The sequence below is a fragment of the Cygnus atratus genome, chromosome 4, assembly GCF_013377495.2.
Source record: "Cygnus atratus isolate AKBS03 ecotype Queensland, Australia chromosome 4, CAtr_DNAZoo_HiC_assembly, whole genome shotgun sequence".
NCBI classification, from domain to species: Eukaryota; Metazoa; Chordata; class Aves; order Anseriformes; family Anatidae; genus Cygnus; species Cygnus atratus.
The window spans coordinates 66,109,638-66,133,322 of NC_066365.1; the positions used below are offsets into that span (position 1 = coordinate 66,109,638).

The 23,685-nt window shown below is 37.1% G+C and overlaps 1 protein-coding gene across 1 annotated transcript in view; it reads left to right on the top strand.

The window, feature by feature from the left end:
* SORCS2 (sortilin related VPS10 domain containing receptor 2) overlaps positions 1-23,685 on the top strand; it is a 542,274-nt gene that overhangs the window by 448,286 nt on the left and 70,303 nt on the right. The window contains exons 8-11 of the mRNA XM_050710589.1: positions 1,399-1,517; positions 5,591-5,680; positions 17,181-17,360; positions 23,024-23,170. Of these exons, the coding sequence (XP_050566546.1) occupies positions 1,399-1,517; positions 5,591-5,680; positions 17,181-17,360; positions 23,024-23,170 (536 nt within the window). The remainder of the gene's footprint in view (positions 1-1,398; positions 1,518-5,590; positions 5,681-17,180; positions 17,361-23,023; positions 23,171-23,685) is intronic.

Sequence of the window (23,685 nt, forward strand, 5' to 3'; positions counted from 1 at the left end):
GAGACATTGTAAGAAGCTTGTTTAGGAGCTGGATGGATTTTTTATTATTTTATATATATGTGTAATTATATATATATATGTAATTTAAGAGAAACAGCAGAAAATGAGAAAAAAATGAAATGTTTACTGCCTGGCTGGGTTCTCAATTAACCACACTTAAGGTCAATACAAGCATTGCTATTTATTTTAGTGGAAACAGTATCTTTGTACTACCTGTCTGATAAAGCACTAAAATATATGTCCTGTGAACTATAAATAGGTGAAAGACTTTATGAGGGCCCTTTGCTGTGCTTGCTCAAATATCCTTGTGGTGATGATTTGGAAATAAGCAGGAGAACTTGGAATGACTCTAGCTGCCTTTTAAACAGATCTGGATTATAAAACAAATATTTGTATTTAGCACACTGGTTTGGCCTTTTCTAATAAAAAATCCATAAAGTATGGAATGCATTTCCTATCACTGCAAAAGTAATGAAGGACATGCGTGGGGGTGCACTATTTGCTCTTTCACACTGTTATCTGGAGCATGGAAAACATTAGTGATCTGAGCGCAGGGTCACTCATATAACTATTTTCTCACTGCACTTGGGAATGGCAGCCATAGTTTGTGTTCAAAGGCTTGTGACGAAGGGTGAGCTTATACAAGGGCTTGAATCTAGGAGAAGGTTGTTGGGCTGCAGCTGGTTTAAGATATGATATTGGCTCTCCTCTCCGTGTTTCATAGGAGCAGATTGCATCAAAGATGCAGCAATGCTCTCCTAACTACCCAGGCAGAAAAGATATTCCTTTTCCATTGCTAACTGGACAGGAAGAGAGCAGCCATAGCCTCCACTGGTACAAATCAGTGCAGGCTTTTTCAACAAGGTATTAACTCTTAGTACAGAAGTCCTGCCCAACAAAGCAGTTCTAATACTGTGTGTTAACTTTTCTACGGGGCTTTGAATATAGCCTTTCAAATTCCATATGCTGTCTGAGTCTGATTCTCTTGTCACTCATCACAGTTTTATATTGGGGCTGATCTATTGATTTCAGCTATGTTGTGTAAGGCTGCAGTTTCTATAAATGAGTAATTTGGCTATGTGCATAGGTTAAGTGAGAAAAGAGGCTCCTTCTATTATCCCCACCTATGAATGTCTCATTCACCTAATCCCTAATCTCTCTGGACCAGCAAAATTTGGAGAACAGGCTACCGCCCATGAATGATCTGAACTGTAGGCAGTTAATGTATTCTCAGTACATTGGAAATTGAAAAAATCTTGTACGAAGGCTTAACATAATAATATTACAACTAACTCGACTGGCAAAGGCAGCACTTTCCCTACAGGAATAACATTTTATACTGCTTGTTTATTTTTCCCTTCAAAGCCCTGTCAAATGTTTCTGTCTCTCTTCCCTCAGGTTATCGCTACATCACTTGCCAGATGCAAAATTGCTCTGATAAGACAATGACAGTCCAGTTTGCTGGTAGCACTGATCGGGATTCCCTGACTGTGCAGGATGACTACATATTTCTTCAGGTAAAGCCACTTTCTGGGGAGACAACCCATTTTAAAATTCAGAAGTAAAATTTTAGACAGTACAGCAGCACTGTAATTTAGGAGCATGGAGAAACCTGTTCCAGAGTATGCATGATGATTTATGAATATTTACATGGAACAACAACAACAACAAAAAAAAACCATAATCTTTAATTTATGCAGCTGGTTGCTTGTGTATCCAGTTGATTTTAATTCATCACTGACCTAGCTTTAATTATTTTCAAATGGCTTATGTGGTTCAAAATTACTTTTTATAAATACTATTGGATGTTAGGCAGAACACAAACCTCTGGGGTTACTTTTTGTGGGTCCTTTCCATATTTGCATACCATGAAAAGATTTCCTAAGAAGAGCATCCAAGGGAAGCCACTAGCAGAGTAGTGGCTCAACTTCTTCATATGGATTCTCCTGTGAAGAGGTGTTTTTGGGAAAGAAGATACATGACTGTGCTTAGGAAGCAGAAGTGTGGAATGGCCATAGCTTGGAAGCAACTTGTGATGACCCAAATTACATTGGGGTTATTTCATTCCCAAACTAGAAAACCTGCATGAACAAACCTGGGCTGGAGCTCTGTCAGCCTTATGGCACCAACCAAGTGCAACTTAGGCCTAGCTGAAAATATTATTTCAAGTGTTTGGGAGTCATCGTGATTTGAGTCTGCCAGAGCTGCAAACTTCTCAAAGAAATGTTATATCCTATCCATTTTTTACTTTTTTATTTTCCTATGAGGTCACGTGTACTTTCCCCAGTGATTGGCTATGATATTTCCCTTATTTTGATATGATTTGCTTGTCGTAAGGTTTGTCTGTTTATTGACTCTTGCAGAAAGGCAGCTTTATGTGTGGATAGCTCTCCACACCACTGTCTTGGTGTACATTAGACTGGCTTTTTTTGCAGCTTTCCTCTCTTGTGGTTGTTCCTTCCAAAAGGATTTGTAAATTGATAGAGATGAAAGATCAGCACTCCTCTTGGTCAACGCAGAAGTTTCAAGGACCCACACAGAAACAGCAAAATGGATTTGGAAAAAAAATTTTTGAATTCGAGTGGGCATGTTTCAGCTCAGGTCTAGAACTTGTGGCACCCATTTTATTCAAAGCTATTATTATCTGTGGCTCCCACAAGGCATGCTTTAAAATCCATTTCCGAGTTTGTAGGTGGTGAAAAGTGCATCTCACCACGTACGGTTCCAGACTGCTGCACTCAGCAAAACACAGACTGCTTCCTCTTCAAACATTTGTGTATTGCCAGACATCTTGTATAATTGCATCTGGAGCTGTTGTTGTTCTATCTCGTAGCAGGCATGGACAAACAGGAAATGGAAGTCCAACTTGGAAATGTATGCATGAATTTAACAGACAATTGCTTCTGCAAAACTATGCCATTGGTAACATAGTCTCTGTTGATTTGAGACCTATTAATGCTAGTAAAAGAGATATAAACATAAAAGGGTAGCATTCTCTAGTTCCCACATAAAGGGGAAACATCTCTAGTCTTTTCCTTTCAGACCTACTGCAGTAAATCACAGTATGTACAATAAATCTCTCTTGTTGCTTAACTGGTTTACAGTTAGCCAGGTCCATATTACAGAGGGATAGAAGGTATTGCTGGGATTCTTTAGTCATATGTGAAGTGCAGCCACCTTTGTGATATGGTGCAGGACACTAGTTTTGGCATTTCCAGTGAAGCCACACAGCAGCTGTGCATCTTCTGAAACCAAATGAAAATTAATTTTTTAGCTAGGCTGAAGTATTGCTATGGAAGTTATAATCAGACCAGGGGCTGCTCTTGATATCATAGCAATATCTGCTAGAAAGAAGATGTCTCAGAGTCATCTGTGCAAAAATGAGTTTGAGACAGTCGTACGGCCCCTGGCATCACTCACCCATCCTAACCTGGTGGCTGTGAATCAGAGCGTTTCAGTCTGCAGGGCTAATCCTGTCCCTGCTCACAGACTTTTACCAACTTAGAGGAAATTCTCATCCCAATTTCTTTAGTATGTCTATATCCATAAAGATCAGCAGCTTTCCAATGCTCATTGCTTTTCTTCAGTTTGCACTGTCAGCCAGATGGTTTCAGAGGTCATTTTAGCAGGATTAAAGTTTTGACGCTGTTTGAAAGCACAGACCAGCCTTTAATGTCAGTGGGGCTTGACACAACTAGCTGCTTCAACTTTGATTCTCTGCTGCCTTGCATCATCTCTAGTCATTTAAAATGAGTGACATAAAATAAATGCATAATGAACATGAAGGCTATTGTAAGATGGATAAGACTGATATTTAACAGTAATTAAATAAATGGTGACCTTTTTGCTTTAATCTATCATTTAACAAATCACATTCCTAAAGGGCATCGCATTCTTTCTACCACAAAAAAGGAGACTGGTTTAAAGAGTGAAAATGATTTCAATGTTAAATACTTTGATAATTTTAAAATATTCAGGCAGGTGGACCTGCTGTCATGCATCAACTTTATTTTTTACCAAGAAAAGTCAAGTTTATTTGCTTCAGGATAGGCTGTTCTCCAAATCAGGTTCCTTTTATAAACACATACTTCTTTAAGTATGTGATGGCCTACAGCCAAATATGCTGTTCATTGTGGCAAACACCATTTGATTTAAATAGTAGCAATTAACTGCAAAACCTCGATTTTTTACTCTCTTTTTAGTATTATGAAATCAACAATGAATCTTCATTTGAGATGCATCTTCCCTGAATGAGGTTATTTTTTAAGCCTTTCTTCCATAAATTACATTGAATTTCTACCTTTCATTTAGCCATCAGCTTACTCCATTTGCTTCCTTCTTTTGCTCTGCTACGACTTATATAGGAGGGTGAAGTAGAAAACCTGAATGAAGATGTGCTCATATTAACCTCTAAAATTGGCATCTCTTCCTCTATCTTTCTGTCTTAGTAAAATCTCATTTGACTGCTTGAACTAGACAGGATCCATATTTGTAGAGGAAGTGAAAAACCACAATAAGAATGTTTATGCCCATGACAATGGCAATGACTTTGTCAGATGAGGTTTTGGCATTACTTTTCTGACTAGAAAAAAAAATAATGCTGATGAATATTTTCAACAGTGTTTATTTAAAGTCTTTCTTTTGGTCCTTTGGAACAATATTTGCATTGATTTTTTTTGGAATTACATAAAAGTCTTAAAATTACCACTGTATTGCCTATTACAAAGGGGAAAATGGGTGCCAATGAATAATAGTTATACACAGGTGTTCCTTTCAATGTGCATTTGTTTGCTTGCTTTGGTGGAAATCTTCATAAAACCCCAGGTATGTTACGTAAAACCTAATCTGTCTTCAGTTCCATGCATGAAAGCAGTTGAAAAATGTTTTACCTCTCTATTTAAGTGTAGAATTGTGTCTTCAGGACATGTAACTGATTTTCAAACTGACTGACCAATGAACTGGGAATTGCGTCGTTATCTTCCATGCTGCATGTCAGCATCTTGCACTGGAAATGTTTTATCCTGTATAGAAAATAATAGTAAAATACAGTGGATTCTTTGTACAATGTTAGCATGAGTTATTCAGTCCTTTATGAACTGCCTTGAATTGTGCTGTTGGAGAACCACTTGCCCTTGAGGTATTGGTGTTCACAGCCAGTGTGCCACTTCCCTGCCTCCTGTCTGGTGAGTCCTGCTGCCAGGGTTTCTACAAAAGGACAGAAATGTGGAAGGCCAATGGGAGAACAGTGTACAGAGATATCAAAAGGACTGAGGTCAGTGAGATGCTGAAGTCTCAGGTATCACTCAAGGCAGCTGAATTGACAAAAAGAGGGAACTAAATCTCTTTCTTCTTCATAAAGAAGGGGAGGGGGGGTTGAGTCTATTTGGAGTCTGTTTTCTCACAACTTTTATTATTTTAGGAGCATACTGTGCAAATTAATCCTACGTAATAGAAGTAATAGCTATGTATTTCAATTGCAGATTTGAAAAAAAATAATCTTCCAGTGAAAAAAAAAATCTTCCAAAAGCTTCCTCTTTACATTTAATATAAACTATAAACTATCACAGGGTTCTGTTTTTCCTTTGTATAGACAACATCAGCAAATCGGACAAAGTATTACGTATCTTACCGTCGAAATGGCTTTGTACAGATGAAGTTGCCAAAATATGCATTGCCAAAAGTAAGTATACATGTTTTTCATTCTACTTCTGTATTTTTCTTCTTCACTTTCACAGTAAACTAGCTTTGCTCTTTTCTTTTTTAAACCTCATTATTTTGAAATGATAATTTTTCCTTGTAATGGATTTCTAAATCCCATTTTTGGTATATTCTTCCCATACTGTTTGTATGTTTATTCTAGGAAAGTAATAGCTTATGAACCATAGAGGACAAGAACATAGGATAGCTTATACATCGTCAGTCACCACAATAGTTTCTGAGCTTTGCTTCTGTGAAGCTGTGCTACATACCCTATGGCAATATAATGATATTGAGCAAGTGTTCTTTCAAGAATCAATTACAGTTTAATTCCACATGGTGTTTTCTGGTATAAGCATGAATAGTAATATAGGAGAAGTTTAGCAGTGGATGGGTCTCTATTTCATTAAAGAATCCCAATATGGACTTTAATTACTTAACAGAATGGCAGAGTTTTTTGTGAGATTCCTTCAGTCTAGCATATTTTTATAGTGACAAGGTTTCTATATTTGTGCAATAAAGCACAGGCAGATATTTACATACAGTCTGAATGATGCAATTGAAATTTTGTACTGCACACAATATGTTTCATGTTTTTATGTATAGTTAGAAAGCATCTGCAATCCTGAACTGAAATAGTTTGCAGGTTTTAAAGACTCAGTGGATAAAACCCAGCTAACCTGATCTGGCCTCACAGTTCACCTTGCTTCCATCAAGAAATTGTTCTCCTGACCTCATGATGTCTGTCCCTTTTCATGTGATTCTTTAGGATTCCTTCATTTTACATACTAGAGAACTAGAATATATCACTGTTGCGTGTCTTGAAATGCATTGGTTAATTCACTGCCCAAGTAGTAAAGGACAAAGGAGTACACTGAATTTACTTGTTTTGTTGTTATTTTTACAAAGCAAAGGATTTGTTAAATGCTGTTTTAGCATTTTATTTTTTTTTAAACTAAGTGATGGTCTGAAGACTTCTGCTTTCAAATATACAGCATATTAACAAAACCCTCAAATCAAATCCTCAGATACTATTTAGACAAGGATCTGAAATTTGGCTATATTCTCAGTAACATTATGCAGATGACTGTTTGTTTGTTTGTTTATTTATTTTGAAAAGAAAGGGATAGCCACGGACAGGTAAATATATCAGCCCTTCCACATAATTATTTCAATGTTTTAAGGCCTTCAGCATACCCTTTATGCTTTCTTGGAGGAATTTGTAATTAGGAAAACAACAGAAGAATATCCAGATGTAAATGTTAAAATGTTCCAAATGTGGGCATCCTGAGAGATTACAGCCCACAAGCAACTCTTGCTGTGGCAGGGACCCCCAGATGACTGCAGCTTATGGGTGACCCACGCCAGGACAGAAGAAACAAAGAGGGAAGGAGCAAGGGAGGAAAGCAAGGAATAAGCAAGGAAAGAAAAGGAAAGAAACCTTCCGGCTGATGACTCCAACAGCCCATTACCTCTCTGAAGTAGTTGGGTGGGACTGAATTACACAAAGTGGAAACAAGGAAGTTGAGGATATGAAGACAGTAGAAGAGGTGTTTGAATGAGCTCAGCCTGGATATGGGGAGGAAAGGTGTTTACCTAAGTGTTTAAATGTTTATGTTTGTTTGTTTTGTCTTTGTTTTTCTCTATACCCAAATCAGTAATTAATAATGTGTTGTCAATAAATTAAAACAAGTAAAATTCTCTTAGTCTTGAATGTTTTGCCAAAATTCCTGAAGAAGCGCCAGCACATTAGTGCAAGTGTTGACGATTCTAATTTGTGTTGCAAAACAGTTATTTGTTGGGAAATGGAACAAGTTGCCCAGAGAAGCTGTGGATGCCTGGAGGTGCTCAAGGCCAGGCTGGATGGGGCTTTGAGCAACCTCGTCTAGTGGGAGGTGTCCCTGCCCATGGCAGGGCGTTGGAACTGGGTGATCTTTAAAGTCCCTTCTAACCCAAGTAGTTCTATGATTCTATGAAATGGAAGGGTAGAAATCTTGTATGGAAGAGCTAAGCATTTCTTCCCGTGCTTTTGCATGGCCTGTTCAGGAATCATAGAATGGCTTGTGTTACAAGAGATCTTAAAGTTCATCTAGTTCCAACCACCAAATCTGTACCTTTCCACTGCAGTTTCATTATGATTCCCAGTAATCTACTGCAGCACAGTTTGTGCTTCCTGCTACTGCCATCACAAAGGAGATGAACATCTAACTTAAGTCTGTGAGAGTTGCACCGTGTGCTATGATTACAGACAGTAGTTCATATTCTATGTGGATGAGTACTTCAGGCATTCAAGAAAGTGAATTATTTATAATAAGAAGGATGCAGACTTTACCTCCTTCAAGAGATGTCTCTGATTTAAATATCAATATTTGTCATACTATATTAGTAAAGGATGTGTTATTTTGGTTCAGATCGAGCTGTGAGGTACATCTTAATAAATGGGCGGAGGTTGTCAGAATCCAAGAACTAAATGAATTGTCTAGTTCTTGTAGTCATCCATGCTTGCAGTAGATAAGCTTGCATCATTGTGAAGAACAGCAGCAAATGTTATTGGAGGGCTAGAAACAAGCCACACAGTGGGAGACCTAGATCACAGTCCCATGGAGCTTCCCTTGGCAGCAAACCCAGTTTAAGAAGTTCACTTCAGTCATTCATTTCTACCACTCTTCTGCAGTCCACTGTGACCTCTGTAGTGTTTGTGGGGCCACCCTACAAACAAGATCAGTGCAGTGAAAAATAGCCTTAAGAAAAGTATAATTTGTTTTTCGAAAAGGAAGGTCAAGAAGCAATTTGATTATAGTAAAGAAGTCTCCTTGTGGGGAGAAAATACTTAAGAGTCTTAAAAGTGCTTTTGTAGAGAGAGAAACCCATAGATGGGAACTGAAGAAAGTCTGATTCAAATTAGAAACTCAGCTGAGCTTCTTAATAGTGTTGGTGATTAACTATTTGAAAAAGTGCCAAGGAAAGTGACAGATATTCAAGGTTTTGAAGTTTTCAAATCATAACTGAGTGCTTTTCTGGGGGATTTGCTCTAACCATACATAAGTTATTTGCTCTGTCTGCGCTTTGTAAGTTGTGCAGAAATAATAGTTGGAAATTCTCTGGTTGGAAAGAAAGTGAAGAGAGAAAACTAAGGGATCTAATAATCACTTTTAGCCTTAAAGTCCATGTGAAAAGGATGCTTAGTTTACTAGGCATATGATCTTACTGAGTGCATTTCTGACATATTCAGTGTCAGTCATAACTCACTGGTCTTTCTGTTGTATGTTGTCTGGATTGTTTGAAATAGTGCTGCATGCTGAATTCTTTAATTCTTGGAAAATGTGGGTTTTGTTTATTTGTCTTTTAACTTCTAAGCAGATTAACTCCAGGCTTGACTGAATAAATAAATTAGAAGCTAATGGTTTCATTTTGGATAGAGTCAATAGCTAGCTAGGAACAGGATGACTGCGTCATTTGGAAAAGGGTGTTTTTGTGTTGTTCCTAGTTGAGACAGTGCCCGATGAGTGGAACGAAATAAACTGTATCCTTTTAACATTTTGATGACGCCTCCAAGAGAAGTTGCTTTGGTGTCTGCACACAGCAGAGCTGAGAATTTCACTAAGAGGGCCTGGAAGCCAGACATCCATTAGAACAGCAGTAGATGTGAGTGATTTTAATGCCTTCTGTAAATGATCCATTTTTTTAAAAGTGATTTGCTATCTTTACGTTATAGCAGATATTTTAGATACTACACAAAATAAGAACACAGCTCTGAAATTTTTCATCCCACTAAATTTCAGTGGGAACCATCAGACTGCAGTAGAAATGTATGTTTCAGTTTAATTTGAACAGAAGGAAAAGATAAATATCAGTAAATTACTGGTGAACTTTTGCAAAGAAGCAGAATATCAGCAAAGACACTGACATATACACAGTACATCTAGGACATGGCAGTGAAGCTGCTACTTTTATGGTGGTAGGAGATAAAGAAAATGAAATATTTTTAAAAAGAAAAATTTTAAAGTTTGATTAAAAACTATAGCTTTTCAAAGAACTGAGTTTCAGGGTTTTTCAGTATTAGATTCTGCCTAACCCAGATATGGAGCAGGACTAAAATAGGCTATATGTCCTTTTTCTCAAAAGAATGGAATGAAGCTTCAAAAAATCTGGATGGAGCAGTGGTTGTGTACAGGGAAGGAAAAACTGTCCGAAGATACTGCAGGCTGGTCAAGAATCTGTCTGACAACATCAGGAGAGCCCCAGGCTCTAGCCTGAGGGAATAGCGCTGGGCTCTTCAGATATTCCTTTTTTGCAGCACAGATGCATTTCACAGTGATTTTAAATGTGGAGGTAGAATGAGTGCTTTCAAATTGAGTAATTAAAAATATTGTTGATGTCTCATGTTTTTGTTTCGATATGTAGATGTTGTAAATCTGTAAAAAAAAAAAAAAAAATCATTTTTTAATTGTATTTGCATTTGTGTTTGTATTTGTCGAAATATAGCCTCAAAGTAAAAATACAGAAAACGATTAAAAGGATGTATCTCAAGGCGTCCTTACTCGTGAGTCGAAGGCTGATAAAAGCAGCTTCCAGCCAATCTTTGCAAGTTCTAAGCTTCATTTTATTTGTTGTTTCTTTTAGGCTCCAGCTCTACAGTGCACTTCAGATTGACTTTTTGTAACACATCATAGCTACATGTATGTACAGAACAGAGCTGTTGGGGGCCACCTAAAGAACAGAATTCAGGGTGGTTTTTTTTAGCTCTTTTCCCTGCTGTTGAGAGATTTTCTGTAGCATGTTTGATAGTGACATATGTCAAATCACACGTCTGTCTCCTGTACTTGGCAGGAGTCATGTTCCAACTGCTGCCAGACAGAATGGTCACAGGTTGGTGTGGTCAGCATCAAAGGCTGCCTCTATGCTCCCCAGAACAGGAGAGGAAATTTGGAGCTATCGATTTAAAACTGCGTTGGCTTTAAACTATATTCTGTTTTACCAAGATTTCTTGTTCTCTGCTGCTAAAGCTAGATCAGAAGCGAGTAACTCATAGGAAGCAAATACCAAAATCAAACCAAGAGTAGCAGGATTGCATTTGTGTTGTTAGATGGCTGCCTGTCCATGCAAACGTGTTCCAGGGGACCCAGATCTGCTAGGTATATGCAGCAATCCCTGTTGGGTTGCTTTCAGCCCAGAGCAGGATTTCAGCAGCTCCCACTGGTAGAGCAGTTCTGCTAAGGGGAGCAGGGTGTAGCCCCATCCGTCATCACCCTTGTATTGCACAAAAGGTCCTGCAGCAATGATTGCCCTTGCCGGGAACAGCGTGAATTTGAAGAGAATTGTGTTGGTTTCTGGTTCTTATTTGGGATGTTAAGTTATTCCCTAATGTGATTAACAGTAAAACTGGGAACTATTTCATTCTTCAGTTTAAGTGAAAAATGTCTTAAAAAATCTTGACCAAACCAAGAAATTTGCTGCAAGTCATGTTAGTTTTACTGTTGCAGTTTGGAACAATTTAATTATTCTGAGTCCCTTTGCTAGCACTGGTAAATAAACTCCATTGATAATGATCTCCTTTTATCAACTGATACAAGGCATTCATTGATTCTGCATTTGTTCATACCAGTTACAAAAACTCAATGATGGAGCAACTATATTGTCTGTTGTATCCTACTGCAATTCAGAAAGTAAAATATTTAGTTCTGAAAAGATATGATGTGGAAAAAGCTTATTTCATCTATCTTGATCTCTGTATGTCTTTTCTATCTTATGAAATAAGCACTAAAATGAAATGTTTTAGGTAATCAAGATAAAAGAGAGTACACGGAACAAATAAAAATAAAAGAAGAAAAAGAAATCTCATTACCTTAGACATAAGTGAATGTCTTTAATGTATTCATGGTAGTATGAATTTCCTATACCTGCTTTTTACCAACTCCATATTTTCTTTTTATTTGATTAACACCTAGTGTTAGAAATACAGATAGTGGTGATATTTGAAGCAGTAGGGTTATTCCTTTCCTGGGAGGTGTCATGGCACCAGCAAGTGAACCTGTGCTGTAGCAGCCGCCACTCTGAATGGCTCCCAAGTCACACAAATCCCTTTAAGGTGGATTCAAGGAACTCTTCTTTTCTTCACAGCATAGATTGTTATTGATTTCTCTCCTTGCACCATTTTACTCAGCCAGGCAAGGAAGATTAGGGAGATTATCTTTGGGATATGTGCCGTCCAGTTACCTTGATTGTACTTAAGAGATTACAGGGGTATAAATGTGGTGCATCTGGAGGTCAAGGCTGAGACCACAGAGTTTTGAGTGCTTACATCTGTTGCACTTGTGATAAATTTACTCCTTATGATTCTGTTTAATTTTTCACTTGTTCAGGTTAAAGTGTACCCCAGTCTAAGCATTAACCATTTGCAGGGCAAGGGGTGGAATTTTGACATTGGATTAAGAATTATAAGATTTGAAAAATTAGAATTTTGAGTTTACTTTTGAACCTTCCTTGGTGACTAAAGTGCCACAGTCCTGTCTATGTAGCACTATACAGCCTATTCTGAATCCTGCCTGCAGTGTTTCCATTTGATGACATTTCCTATGTCATCAGCACATTTTACACAAAGGAGCACTGGCTTGCTCTATGGTCCTTGTCATCTTTTATATCCTTCCGTCTTCAGGGTGTAATCCTATTTATTTGTGTCACAGGTTTCCTTAGCACAGTAATAAGTGCAGGTTTTCTCAGCAGTTAGTAACATAGTAAACCATATTGAGTGTTTCTTGAATATAAAATTCTAGAAGGTATTAGCAGTTTAGTTTTAAAGGCAGTTGAGTTACTAAATGTAGATGGTACGGGGCTGTATACAGTGAAAACAAACCGTTTCTCTTCCCTTCCTCCTCTAAACTTCTTGCATTCCTCCTACCCTCAGCTGTAAAAACCCCTGACTCTTAACTGTTTCTGCTTTTGGACAAAATAAAAAACAGACATTGTCTTTTTTAATGATGTTCCTATTAGTATGTGCAACATTTCAAGTAATCTCAGTAAGGTGTGTTTTTATTTTTCCCCATTTTCACAGAATCAGTCAATAGACATAGAAAGGATCTTGAGAGGTCCTCTTCCAAAGCATGATCATCTAAACCAATCCTGACAGTTCCTTGTCTAATCTACTCTTACTAGCTTCCAGGGATGAAGAGTACTTTACCTTCCTGAACAATTTATCCTGTGTTTATGACCAGGCCCTACTATGGAAGAATTTTCTGATGCCTAACCTAAATCTCCTTAGCTGTGATTTATACTCACTGCTTAACTCCAGGTAGACACAGAATACAATTTATTCTGTGTTTCTCGGGGTGGCTGTTTACATTATTTGAAGGATGTTTTATGTCTACTTTCATCCATCCATAGAGAAACAACTATGTGGACCCGACTGAGTAGTGGATTTTGGATCACTTTGTAGGCTTCTTTGGTTGCACTGTAAACCTATCTCTGGCTCTGGCCACTGTTTTGGACCTATAAGTAGTTCCACAGATTTTTAGAGATGAAGATACATATATCTGCGCTTTCTGTGGTATTACATTATATGTTAAAGAGAGGAAGATGAAGGAAACATTATGGCAATGGAATTTGCAGAACATACTGCACAAGAAGCACCTTAGCAAACAGAACCAAGAAGTCTCATGGTGTTTGGGATAGTACAACTAGCAGTATCGTGAGTATTCTAAGAGCAGCACGAGAGTATATAACCTAAAAAGATGAGATAAAGCAGAAAGAAAGTTGGCTGGCTGGCCTTAGGAATTTTGTATTTGGAAGGGACAGTTTATTTCTCATACAAATTACCATTGCTGAGCTTTGAAAAAGTATAAAAAGAGATGGAGAGAAGTGGGAATGCTGAAAGCATGGATGTTTGGGTGAGCAAGACATGGAAGATCAGAAGAGCTGACAAACTGGACTGAGCAAAAGCAAAGTGGTAAATAGAATGGGAGAAAGGATGTCCACGGAGTAATGGACATGCCATAGAGGAAGTAACACAGTGGTATGACAAACCTGGAGAAAGATTCTGCATGGGGACACCTAAAAGAGCACAGACTCTCATTTGAGCATGGAAATGAAAGAAAGCACAAGATCTCAAATATTTAATGTATATATAAAAAAAAAAAGCAGCTTGGAGATAAACAAAAATCAGAAATGTTTCAAATGCTGAAGTGCTGTAACATCAGTAAAGAAGGTCTTTATAAATGAATTTGAATAAATCACGTGTGAATAGCACAATTACAGGAAAATTACATGATCAGCAGGACTTTGAATAGCCTGCAGAATGTGCAGAGAAAACACAGTGTCCAGCAAGAAGGCAATTGCAACAGTCCAAGCATGAAATCATCACAGAACGAATGCTTTCCTTATAGGATCTGCTGAGATTACAGCCTAAGGCAGTATCTGTGGCCATGAATTAGGCAGAGCAATAAAAACTTGCATTCCCTGAATCAAGATATTTCCTCTTTTTCAGATGTCCCTACTAGTTAACTCTTTAGTGGCAGTAATTTATGTCTAGCAATATTTGCTGACATCCGATTGACATGAGCTTATACTCTGTTGAACAGTGGGCAGTTGGGCTGATGGGTTGGACTTGGCACACTGAAGACCTGTTGTATTCCTTAATCATTTTTTTCTTCTTTTTAAATTAAATTTTACAGCAATAGGAATAGTAAAAGAGAGACAGTATAGATTTCTTCCGGCTACATTTTAAACAGTCTGTGTAATTTTAAAGGATATTTAAGAATCAGTCATGAAATTTGCAGTTCTCCTTACTTTGTCAATTAATTTTCACAGGGGATTATGTCATAACTGTGGGCAGAAAGTGCTGTGCAGGATTAGTGCAAGGTAGTATAACTGAAGGACTGTTTTGCTTCCTGGGGAAAAAGAAATCACTGTGAAAAGAAATAGCAGTGAAACTGGAAATTTCCAGTAGAAATTTCTACCTTTCAGTAGAACTGGAAATCTGAAAGTGTAGATGCTAAGTGAAAGGCGCAAACTTCAAGGAAGCGGAAAGGTGATTTCACTTGCTAAAACCAGGATCTTATAAGTTCTTGCCTCAGAAAAAAATACCATCAAAAAGGCTAAGTGTATGGGCCTCTTTCTTGATAACAGTCACAGCCAAAAGAGAAATAAATTCCATTTGTTGCAGTAAAATAATCCAGTCTAACCCTGCTTTCACCCAATCTCTCCAGTCTTTCCAAAATTAATCTTTCCGTTCAGCACCACACATTTTGGCTTTTTGTGTATTGCTTCCACTGGCTCTGCAGCTCCTACGACAGCCTGAGGGATGAGAACTGCAAATGAGCCTGTCCCGTCTGCTATCCCCTCTGCCAGCAAGTGCCACCTGTGCAGCTACTGCCACCACACATGTACCTGGGGCAAGGAAGGGACCTTTTCTGCATTCAGTAGAGTTCTGTATTTGTTTATGGGGCTGTATAGATGTGTTATTTTAATTACAAAATAAAGTAAATGATAATTTTGCTGCAAGCCCTGGCATCACAGAAGAGTAAGGTCTTTTTTAGAGGTTTACACGTAGAAAAAAGAAGAACAGTACTGTATTTCTCACTCTTTTGTTTGAGTCTGCTTAACTTCTGTCTACTTATTGGGTAATCAGCGCAACTTTTCTCACATTGTAAAAGAAAAGGTGACTTCAATACTAGATGTGGTTTAAGACAGGAGATGAAGCACTGTGTACATATAAGAGGCTTTTTAAAGAACCCATTGGGATCAGTTGAAGTGTTTTGCTGGCGTTCTTGCATCAGAACAGTTACTATTTAGTAACTTTCAGATGGAAAGAATCAAAAGTTCTGCCAGACTCCCTGCTTCTGAGTAATTTTTGAGTATAAGATAAAAAGAGATCCACTAATGGAACGTTGAACAAAAATCTACCTTAGTACAAAGTTCAACATGAAAGACTTTGAAAACAGCTCTGGGAGCTGTCATTGATAGAAAACTGCAGTTAGGTTCTTTTGTGTTGAGATGACAGATATGTAAAAAAAAAAAAAAAAAAAAAAAAAAAAAAAAAAAAAACCTTTACCTGCATGGTTAGTTAGTAAGTAACCATCTTTTGTTCATGTTAAAATCTTTCCAATCTACTCTTTTGTTTCTATTAATGCCTTTTTTGAATCTAAGTTTCTCAATCACATCGTGCATCTTGCCTGAAGTGTGACTGCCATGCTCTGCCAAGTATTCAGCGTTGCACATGCTCACATTTTCTGTAGTTTAAACTTGATTCTTACAGACTTAGTTTTATTTCTCTATAGGAAAGAGTTCTGTGAAGTATTGTTATTTTTTTTAAAAAAAGCTGATTTTTTTTTTCCCACTCATGTTCTCTTAACAGTTTTGGTAGCTTTATTTCCTTTTCACTCCATCACTTCAGTGATTTTTTTGGTAATAAGGTGGCCAGAACTGTATACATAATATCAAGAAGGTTATGAAGAGTTTACAAGCTTTCTATCTCTATGACTGGAAGTCATTTCATGTGTAGCCCCAACATCTGCCTTTTGGCTGCAATTTTCAATTACAAACTTAAGTCCTTTTCGTGTTTGTTAAGCTTAGTTCATTGATGCCACTTCCTGATTTATTTCCTCTGTTTAATGTTAGTGTTAAATTATTTTCCCCCGGCTGTATAGTTTTTTTATGTCTAAGAAGTTTGGAGTGGAGGAGATGGAGAAACTAAAAGAAAGCTGTTGCAATATCCATGCCTGAAATTCTTGAGAAATGAATGTAGAATGTTGACTCTCATGTTATTACTGTTGAATATTTGACTGAATCTTTCTACATTGGTCAATAGGTTAACATTACAGACTATAATATACATCAGCTGTGTGCATAATACATAATCCTTCCTCTGTGTGACTGCTGGAAACTGTATCAGATTGTCTTTGTGCTATATTATGCATTATCCTGGATGAAATAGTTCTTAATTATTTGAGTATCTGATGATTATTTTTTTAGGTTAGCTTTGTGTATGGTGTTATGAATCATACAGGTTTTCTATCAGTTGTCATCCAGAGCTTGGAAAATCATTCACATTTCTTTCTCCCCCATGGACCTAAATGACGTTGCTAGATTTGGTAGCTTTTTTTTTTTTTTTTTTTAATGTTGAAACCCAGTAAGTATGATTTTTATTCAATTATGTAAAAGACAAAGCAGATTGCAGCTTTCACGCAATCGTGATTTTTGGTCTTCACTAAGCTGGTTTGTACTATCTCTGATAACCTCTATCCAGAAGGCAGTGCCTGACCACCCTGGAGTGGTGGGATGCAGTGTGCTGATTAGTACTACACTGGGAGATTACTGTCACCTAGCATTCAGGTGCATTTTACCACCCCCCACACTCCCCCCACTCCTTCTGGTATTCAGCTCTTCTTGTAGGCTTATTATTTGTTTTGTAGAAATGATGAAAAAGTGAGTAATTTCTCTCTCTCTCTATATATATATTTTTTTTTTTAATTTTTTTTTTTTTTCTACAGGATTTACAGATAATCAGCACAGATGAAAACCAGGTATTTGTGGCTGTTCAGGAATGGTACCAGACAGACACATACAACCTGTACCAGTCTGACCCACAAGGTGTTTACTACTCCATCCTGCTGGAGAATGTCCGGAGCACAAAGCAACCGGAAGAGAATGTCCTGATAGATATTCTGGAGGTAGGCTTTTATCTCTTCCAATGTCTGTAGTCTGGGTGGAGATTTCATTCTTTTATTTTGATTAGGGATATAATTAATTTTATGTTAGCAGATTTTCACAGTTATCTTTAATGTGAAAAGACTAGGATTTCTTATTCGTTGATAGTGCATCATTTCTATTTATGTTTTTTTCTCCTTCCCTTGTAGCGTGCTTTGGGCTCCAAGAACTAGATTGGGTTACAAGGATGTGCAAGACCAGAATTGGTCAAGGGTTTCTGTAAGATAGGAAATCTGGCAGTGTAATTTATTGTTGAAGTAAGAAGTATGTAGCTGCCTACATATGGCTCTAATTAGGTTCTTCTTGGTGTGGGAAAATGATAGTGTTTTTGTTGTTGTTGTTGCCTTTATCTCCTTCATCTTTGTTTAGCTTTTACTTATCAAATGGTTGTAGTAAAACATTTACCAATTACCAATGTAGGCACTGATTATTTTCTGTGCTGTCCCTATTTAGAAATGGGTCTTCTTAATGAGTGAATCTACACATTGTGTGTAGCCACATTCCCACAGGGTGATTTATTGAGAGCATTATTTTGCAGCTCTTTGCTCCTGGTCACTCCTGCAGGAAGCAAAGCTGAAAGGGAGTCAGGTACTATCTCTTCTCCTTGCATAACCCAGAGCATGTAATTTCACATCACTTGTACGGAGATGCCATCCCTCACTGTCCTTTTGTCTACAAGAGTTATTTACTTAATTCAGTTTCACCAAGGATTTCAAAGTGTTACTGAAGATATATTTGATAATGCACAAAAGGGAGATATCCTAGATTATTGTGCACACTCGATTAATTTGTAGGGTTGCATTAAAAAGAAGTTGTGCAAATGATAAAGAATAATTGAAAGACAATTCCATGTCTTTAGAGCTGCATTGTAGGAGGACAAATTTATTTATCTACAGTAAGAAAGCCTACACCTTTCAGATAGCCTGTACAATAAATAAATAGTGTTCATCTTCTTTACTAAAAGTGATCATCTGATCATATCTACAAGTAATGTATGGATAATTTACACTGTATAGGTAATAAAGATAAGACATGTTACAGTCCTTGGGATCAAGATACTGTTTAGTCTTATTTTTGTTTGCTTGTTTTGTTTTTGTTTGTTTGGTTGGTTTGTTTATTCGTGTTTTTGTTTGTTTGTTTTTTTCCCTTTGGACATCTTAATGCGTGTATCCTAACTTGGGGACAGGAATCTCCGTTGCAACACAGAGATGATCCTTGATGGTTGATAATTTCCAAAATTATCAAGTGTGTAATTCTCCTTAAAATTTGCACTGTCCTCATTATCTTTTGCTGACCTCACTTCATCTTTTACTTGTACATCTGCTATAAACTCTTTTACTTGTCTGTATTAATTTTCCATTATACACTTTATCTTTTGTACCATATTTCATTTCTGCTCACATTGCAAATATGAATGGGAAATAATTGTCAAATATTTGCATCATAGAACAAAAAAAAAAAAAAAAAGGAAAGGCAAAGTATTAAGTGATTATACAAAAGCAGCATGCCCTTGAAATTTGTATCAAGTGCTGCCAAACTATGACACAAGCATGTTTGAAAATACTACTTCTAGGCTGGATCCTGTTATGCCTCCTATATGAAAAAGAGCTATACAAGTGGCAGCATACATTCTTCATATTTTCTTTCTTTCCTAAACAACAAATCTTAGGTATTTCAATTTTAATCACAAGCTTATGTTATATAGATGTATTTTTTGTATTTCAGTAACTGCTCCTAGTAAACACTCTGGGACCATCTGAATACTGCCTCTTGGTTCCCAACTAATATAGAATATTATTCAACTGTTACTGAAAGAAAATCAAACAGTGCAGAAAATACTGTGTCACTGAATACACAGCCATAGCAGCAAAACCGTTTATAAAATAGTTTTATGAGGCTTTTCAAAAATTGCTGGGGAACCACTAACCCCTGAACTGTTTTGAAAAATAGGTGCTCTGAGACCTAACCCAAAGGTCCAAGGAAAACCAAAGGAAAGACATTTTTGAATTTCCTACCTTGGGTAACTACTCTAGATAGCTTCTAGTTTTGTATCTTAGGTAACTACTGGGCTGCTCATCAAAGTAGCTGAGCACTCCCCAGTGCTTAAATGTCCTCTTTCACATAGCACCTTATTTGCTGTATGTGACTCTTCCCTTTTTCATCTAAAGATACTAATCTCACGGTGTTAGACTAGGGAACTGAATTAGAAAGTGCAGAAGAATTTTGGTGCCTTGCCGTCACATTTGAATCCAGAAGGTAAATTTGACATATAGCACTTAAAATATTTACAGAGAGTCAGGTGTGAATTTACAAAGGTCACAAGACAAATGCAATAGAAAATGCTATACAGGGAGAGAGGTATTTTAAAGCTGCCATTTTTATGTACTGTAATTTTTATATTTGTTTGTTTGTTTGTTTTTTAGCCTAATGTACCTCTCCAAATATCATACTTCTGAATTTTCTTTGAAGATAGATGCCTGGAATGTCATTATTTCAGGCAGGGTTATGCCTTTCTTTCAAAATAAGCTGACCAGGACTTCAGCAGCTTTTTATCTTTCAAAACAACTGTGAGAATAGTTAACTGGGATAGAAGAATAAATTTTTTTTCATGGCCTTTTTGTGCCTGATAGGATTCAAATCTCTATCTCCCACATTCTGGAGAGGAGAGGTTACCCTAGCCACTTGGTTAGGGTAGAGATGGTAGTGGGAATGGAAAGCATTTTCAGTCTGACTCTCACTGAATGATTATATGGAATGATTGAATATTCATTAAACAAGAATGAGAGAAGAAACAAAAATATTCATGATACATTGCTGGTTTTGCCATCCACATACAAAGAGGAAAACTTCAGTTGCAGTCCCTGATCTAATTATTGTTTAAATATTAAATAGTCTTCACTGCAAAAAACTACATGCACAGAAATTGAAAGCCAAGTCTACCTTTCCCAACCCATATTTGAACTGCTAGGCATTTCACTCATACTCATCTCTGTGCTGTCTTCAGAAGGTGGAATACATAATAAATCCCTAGCAAGTTGAAATATCTTTGAAAGTAAAGAATGCACGTTCCTTATTTCCTCCTTCTGTTTCAGTTTATCACCTGCACTGCCAAGTACCTTACTGTTATGTTTGACTGGGAGGTGATGCTGAGCTTCTAGCATCCTGGAAAAGTCGATCACATGTGCATGGGGTTTAAGTAAGAAAGAGTTCATCAGAGAGATGTAAAATGAGAGAGTAGCAAAAGATCTATAGAAAATTTGATTCTCTAGACTTAAATGTATTTCCAGGTTCTAGGCTATTACTGTAACCAGCAGAACTCTCTTACTCTCTGTAGATTTCAGTCAAGAAAACAAAATAAATCATATATTTACGAACTGTAGGTATCAAGTCTGTAGCCTGCTTGTTTAGATGCTTTCTGTTCAACCTAAATGCAGATCTTTTCTAAAATGAATGTCAAAGGGAGTTAATAAATTGTAGTTGGGAAAAAAATAAAATAAAATAAAAACAAAAACAAACCAAAACAAAACAAACAAAAAAAACAACTGAAAGCCAGTAAGTGTTTCTGATAAAAAGCAAATAGTAAGTCCAAGACTGAGTCATGTCAGCAAGAGGCAAATATTCCTGCTCAAGCTGAGACCTGGCTGTCTTGTGCCTTTAGTTGAAATGACTGCTTCAGTGTTGCTACATGTTGCTATACTATGCTGTAAATGATGATACACATCTTTAAGTTGATGTAAGTTGATACACGTTTTCTAGAATTTTTCCAAAATTCAAAAAACCTTGTAAATAATTGTAAGGTAAACAGGGGCACTCTTAAGGAAACCTTCAAACTTAATGCAAGATCTTACCTCACACCACTGGGTGGAATATTAAAATATTAAGTAAATGTCAGAATTTGCTGTCTTGTAACTAACACAAAGACATTACCACATTAACATCAACATCAAGTTTGCTTTGATTTTTAAAATATTGACAACCTTTTATCAAAGGGGAAAAATATGTAATGCTCACCATGACTGATGCTCTTGCACTTTATCTATATGACTCAAATTAGAATCTATAGAAATCAGAGCATTCTTAGGCAGAATGTTCCCATCTGGAGTCACTGCATTTTGCCCATGGAAGATATCAGACGTGTGCATGGCAAAGTTATTGTCACATAAGTGTCTTCTTGGTGGAAAAAATCCCAGGCCTTGGCCAGTCATAGTTTTTTTTAGTTGACTCTTATTGTGGAGGTGTCAGGGTGTTGAACTGAACAGGTCCTGGGATATTTATATATCTTAACTGGTGAGTCTCCTTTTAAACACCTTGTACTGATCATGCAGAGTACCAAAGAGCTTGAGTATACTTTGTTCTGTAATAACATAACTATACAAATCCCTAGCACCAGACCTTAGAAGGTGTCAATTGGTGTAAATACATTCATACTGCTATAATCTCACAGCCTATGGTATATATGTGAACCCAGGTACTGTTTTTGCGGTTGTTTTTTACTTGTAAGCAAAGGCAAAAGCCTGGTTTATAACTCAGAATTGCAGCAGGTATGGTACAAATAAGAATATTTTTAGCATAGATATTATATTGAACATCCTATAATAAAAGATGTGCTATACATTAAGGGCATTATTACGTTGGTTTGGGTTTTGCCTCCATGATAGTACTAGCAATCATGGAAGGGAAAGGACACAGAAGCTGCCACTGGGAAGGGTGAACTCTTGGGCTTGATTGTGTTATCTTCCTCAGGAGACGAACTGGCATTAAGACCGATGTGATTCATTAGTAGGCCAAGGGTGCTTACAAAGGAGAGATATTCCAGTATATCTTGTCAGCACAGTGGGAGTTATGAGATAAAAGATTCATATGGATTTTTGTTTGTTTCTTGCAGTTCATTTTTGTTGACTTTTTTATTAAATAGAAGAAAAGTCTCTTAAGATCAGGGATGATGCTAGGGCTAGAACTAAACACGTTAAGGTACAAATACTCCCAAGGGCACTTCTGAAATATGATACACATTACCTTTGACACTTTAAGTTGTAATAGCTTTCTAATACAGATAATTTTGAAATAAAACAACTAAATGTGTCCAGGAAAAGAGAGAGCCTGTAACCTATTTTTTTTCAGAGGTTAAACCCATGGAGGGAGTTTGTGGAGTTAGGCTGGGTCTGGAATCATTTCAGATGCTTGAAAGGATATTTCAGTCCTCGCTATTTCTGCCCCAGAAGATCTGTCTGCATTTATTTACTGCAATAGATAGTGTGCTTCCTAATTCAGTGTTATTTTCTAAAGGATGTTATATTATATTTTGTTATTTTAACCATTCTGTGTAGTATTTATGTGATGTGGGTCACATGACTGCAGTGTAAGTCATGTTGCAGTTATAAATTGCTTCTGTAATTTGCAGAATAATGTTTTAGATATGTCCACGTTAAAAATAAAAATGCAGAAATGTATTAGGGAATTTTGCCAGTAGTGTAGAATATGACACTAAGGTATCATTCACACTCCTAGTGGAGAAACTACCAGAGGTACACAGTTTAGAGCCACAAAAGAGCAGCTGATCAGCAGTAATCCTTGCTGAAAAAATGTGTATGTGCTGGTCATTAATGCTTTCTCATTTATGTTTCAGGTCAGAGGTGTAAAAGGAGTCTTTCTGGCTAACCAGAAGATTGATGGGAAAGTTACAACTCTAATAACCTACAACAAAGGCCGTGACTGGGATTTTCTAAACCCTCCAGACATTGATATGAATGGCAAACCGACAAACTGCAAACCTGTAAGTGGTCTTATCCTCTCTCTGAAGTCCACAAGGATTATTTGTATGGGCAGGATGTGCAGTAGTGCAGGCAGCCCAAGAGCTTTGTGCAGTGTTTACTAGCTAAATTAATAGACAAATCTACTTACATGACATGAGCACTGGTTTGGTACACTGTTAGTCCAGTCATCTTGTAGAGTGAGTCATGACTGTCTGTAGCACTGCAGAATATTTTAGAGCTTAGTTTGACACAAAGATGACATTTTTCTTGTGTGCCAACCACACAACTCAGTTTCGGATAATCATGACAACAGTAAGTTGTGTCTGGGCATAAGGCATCGTCAGTCAAACATATTTTACCGATGCCTTTTTCTGTTTCCATCTTTCATGTTTTTGTTTCATCTTAATCCAAGATAATCTTGTTAAAGGGAACTCTTGCTTGGAAATAAACATCACAATTAATTGAATTGAAAAATCCTTTCTTTTTGTAAGAGGATGTTATTTCCATTTGTTTATGTGTCCCAGCTACCCATAAT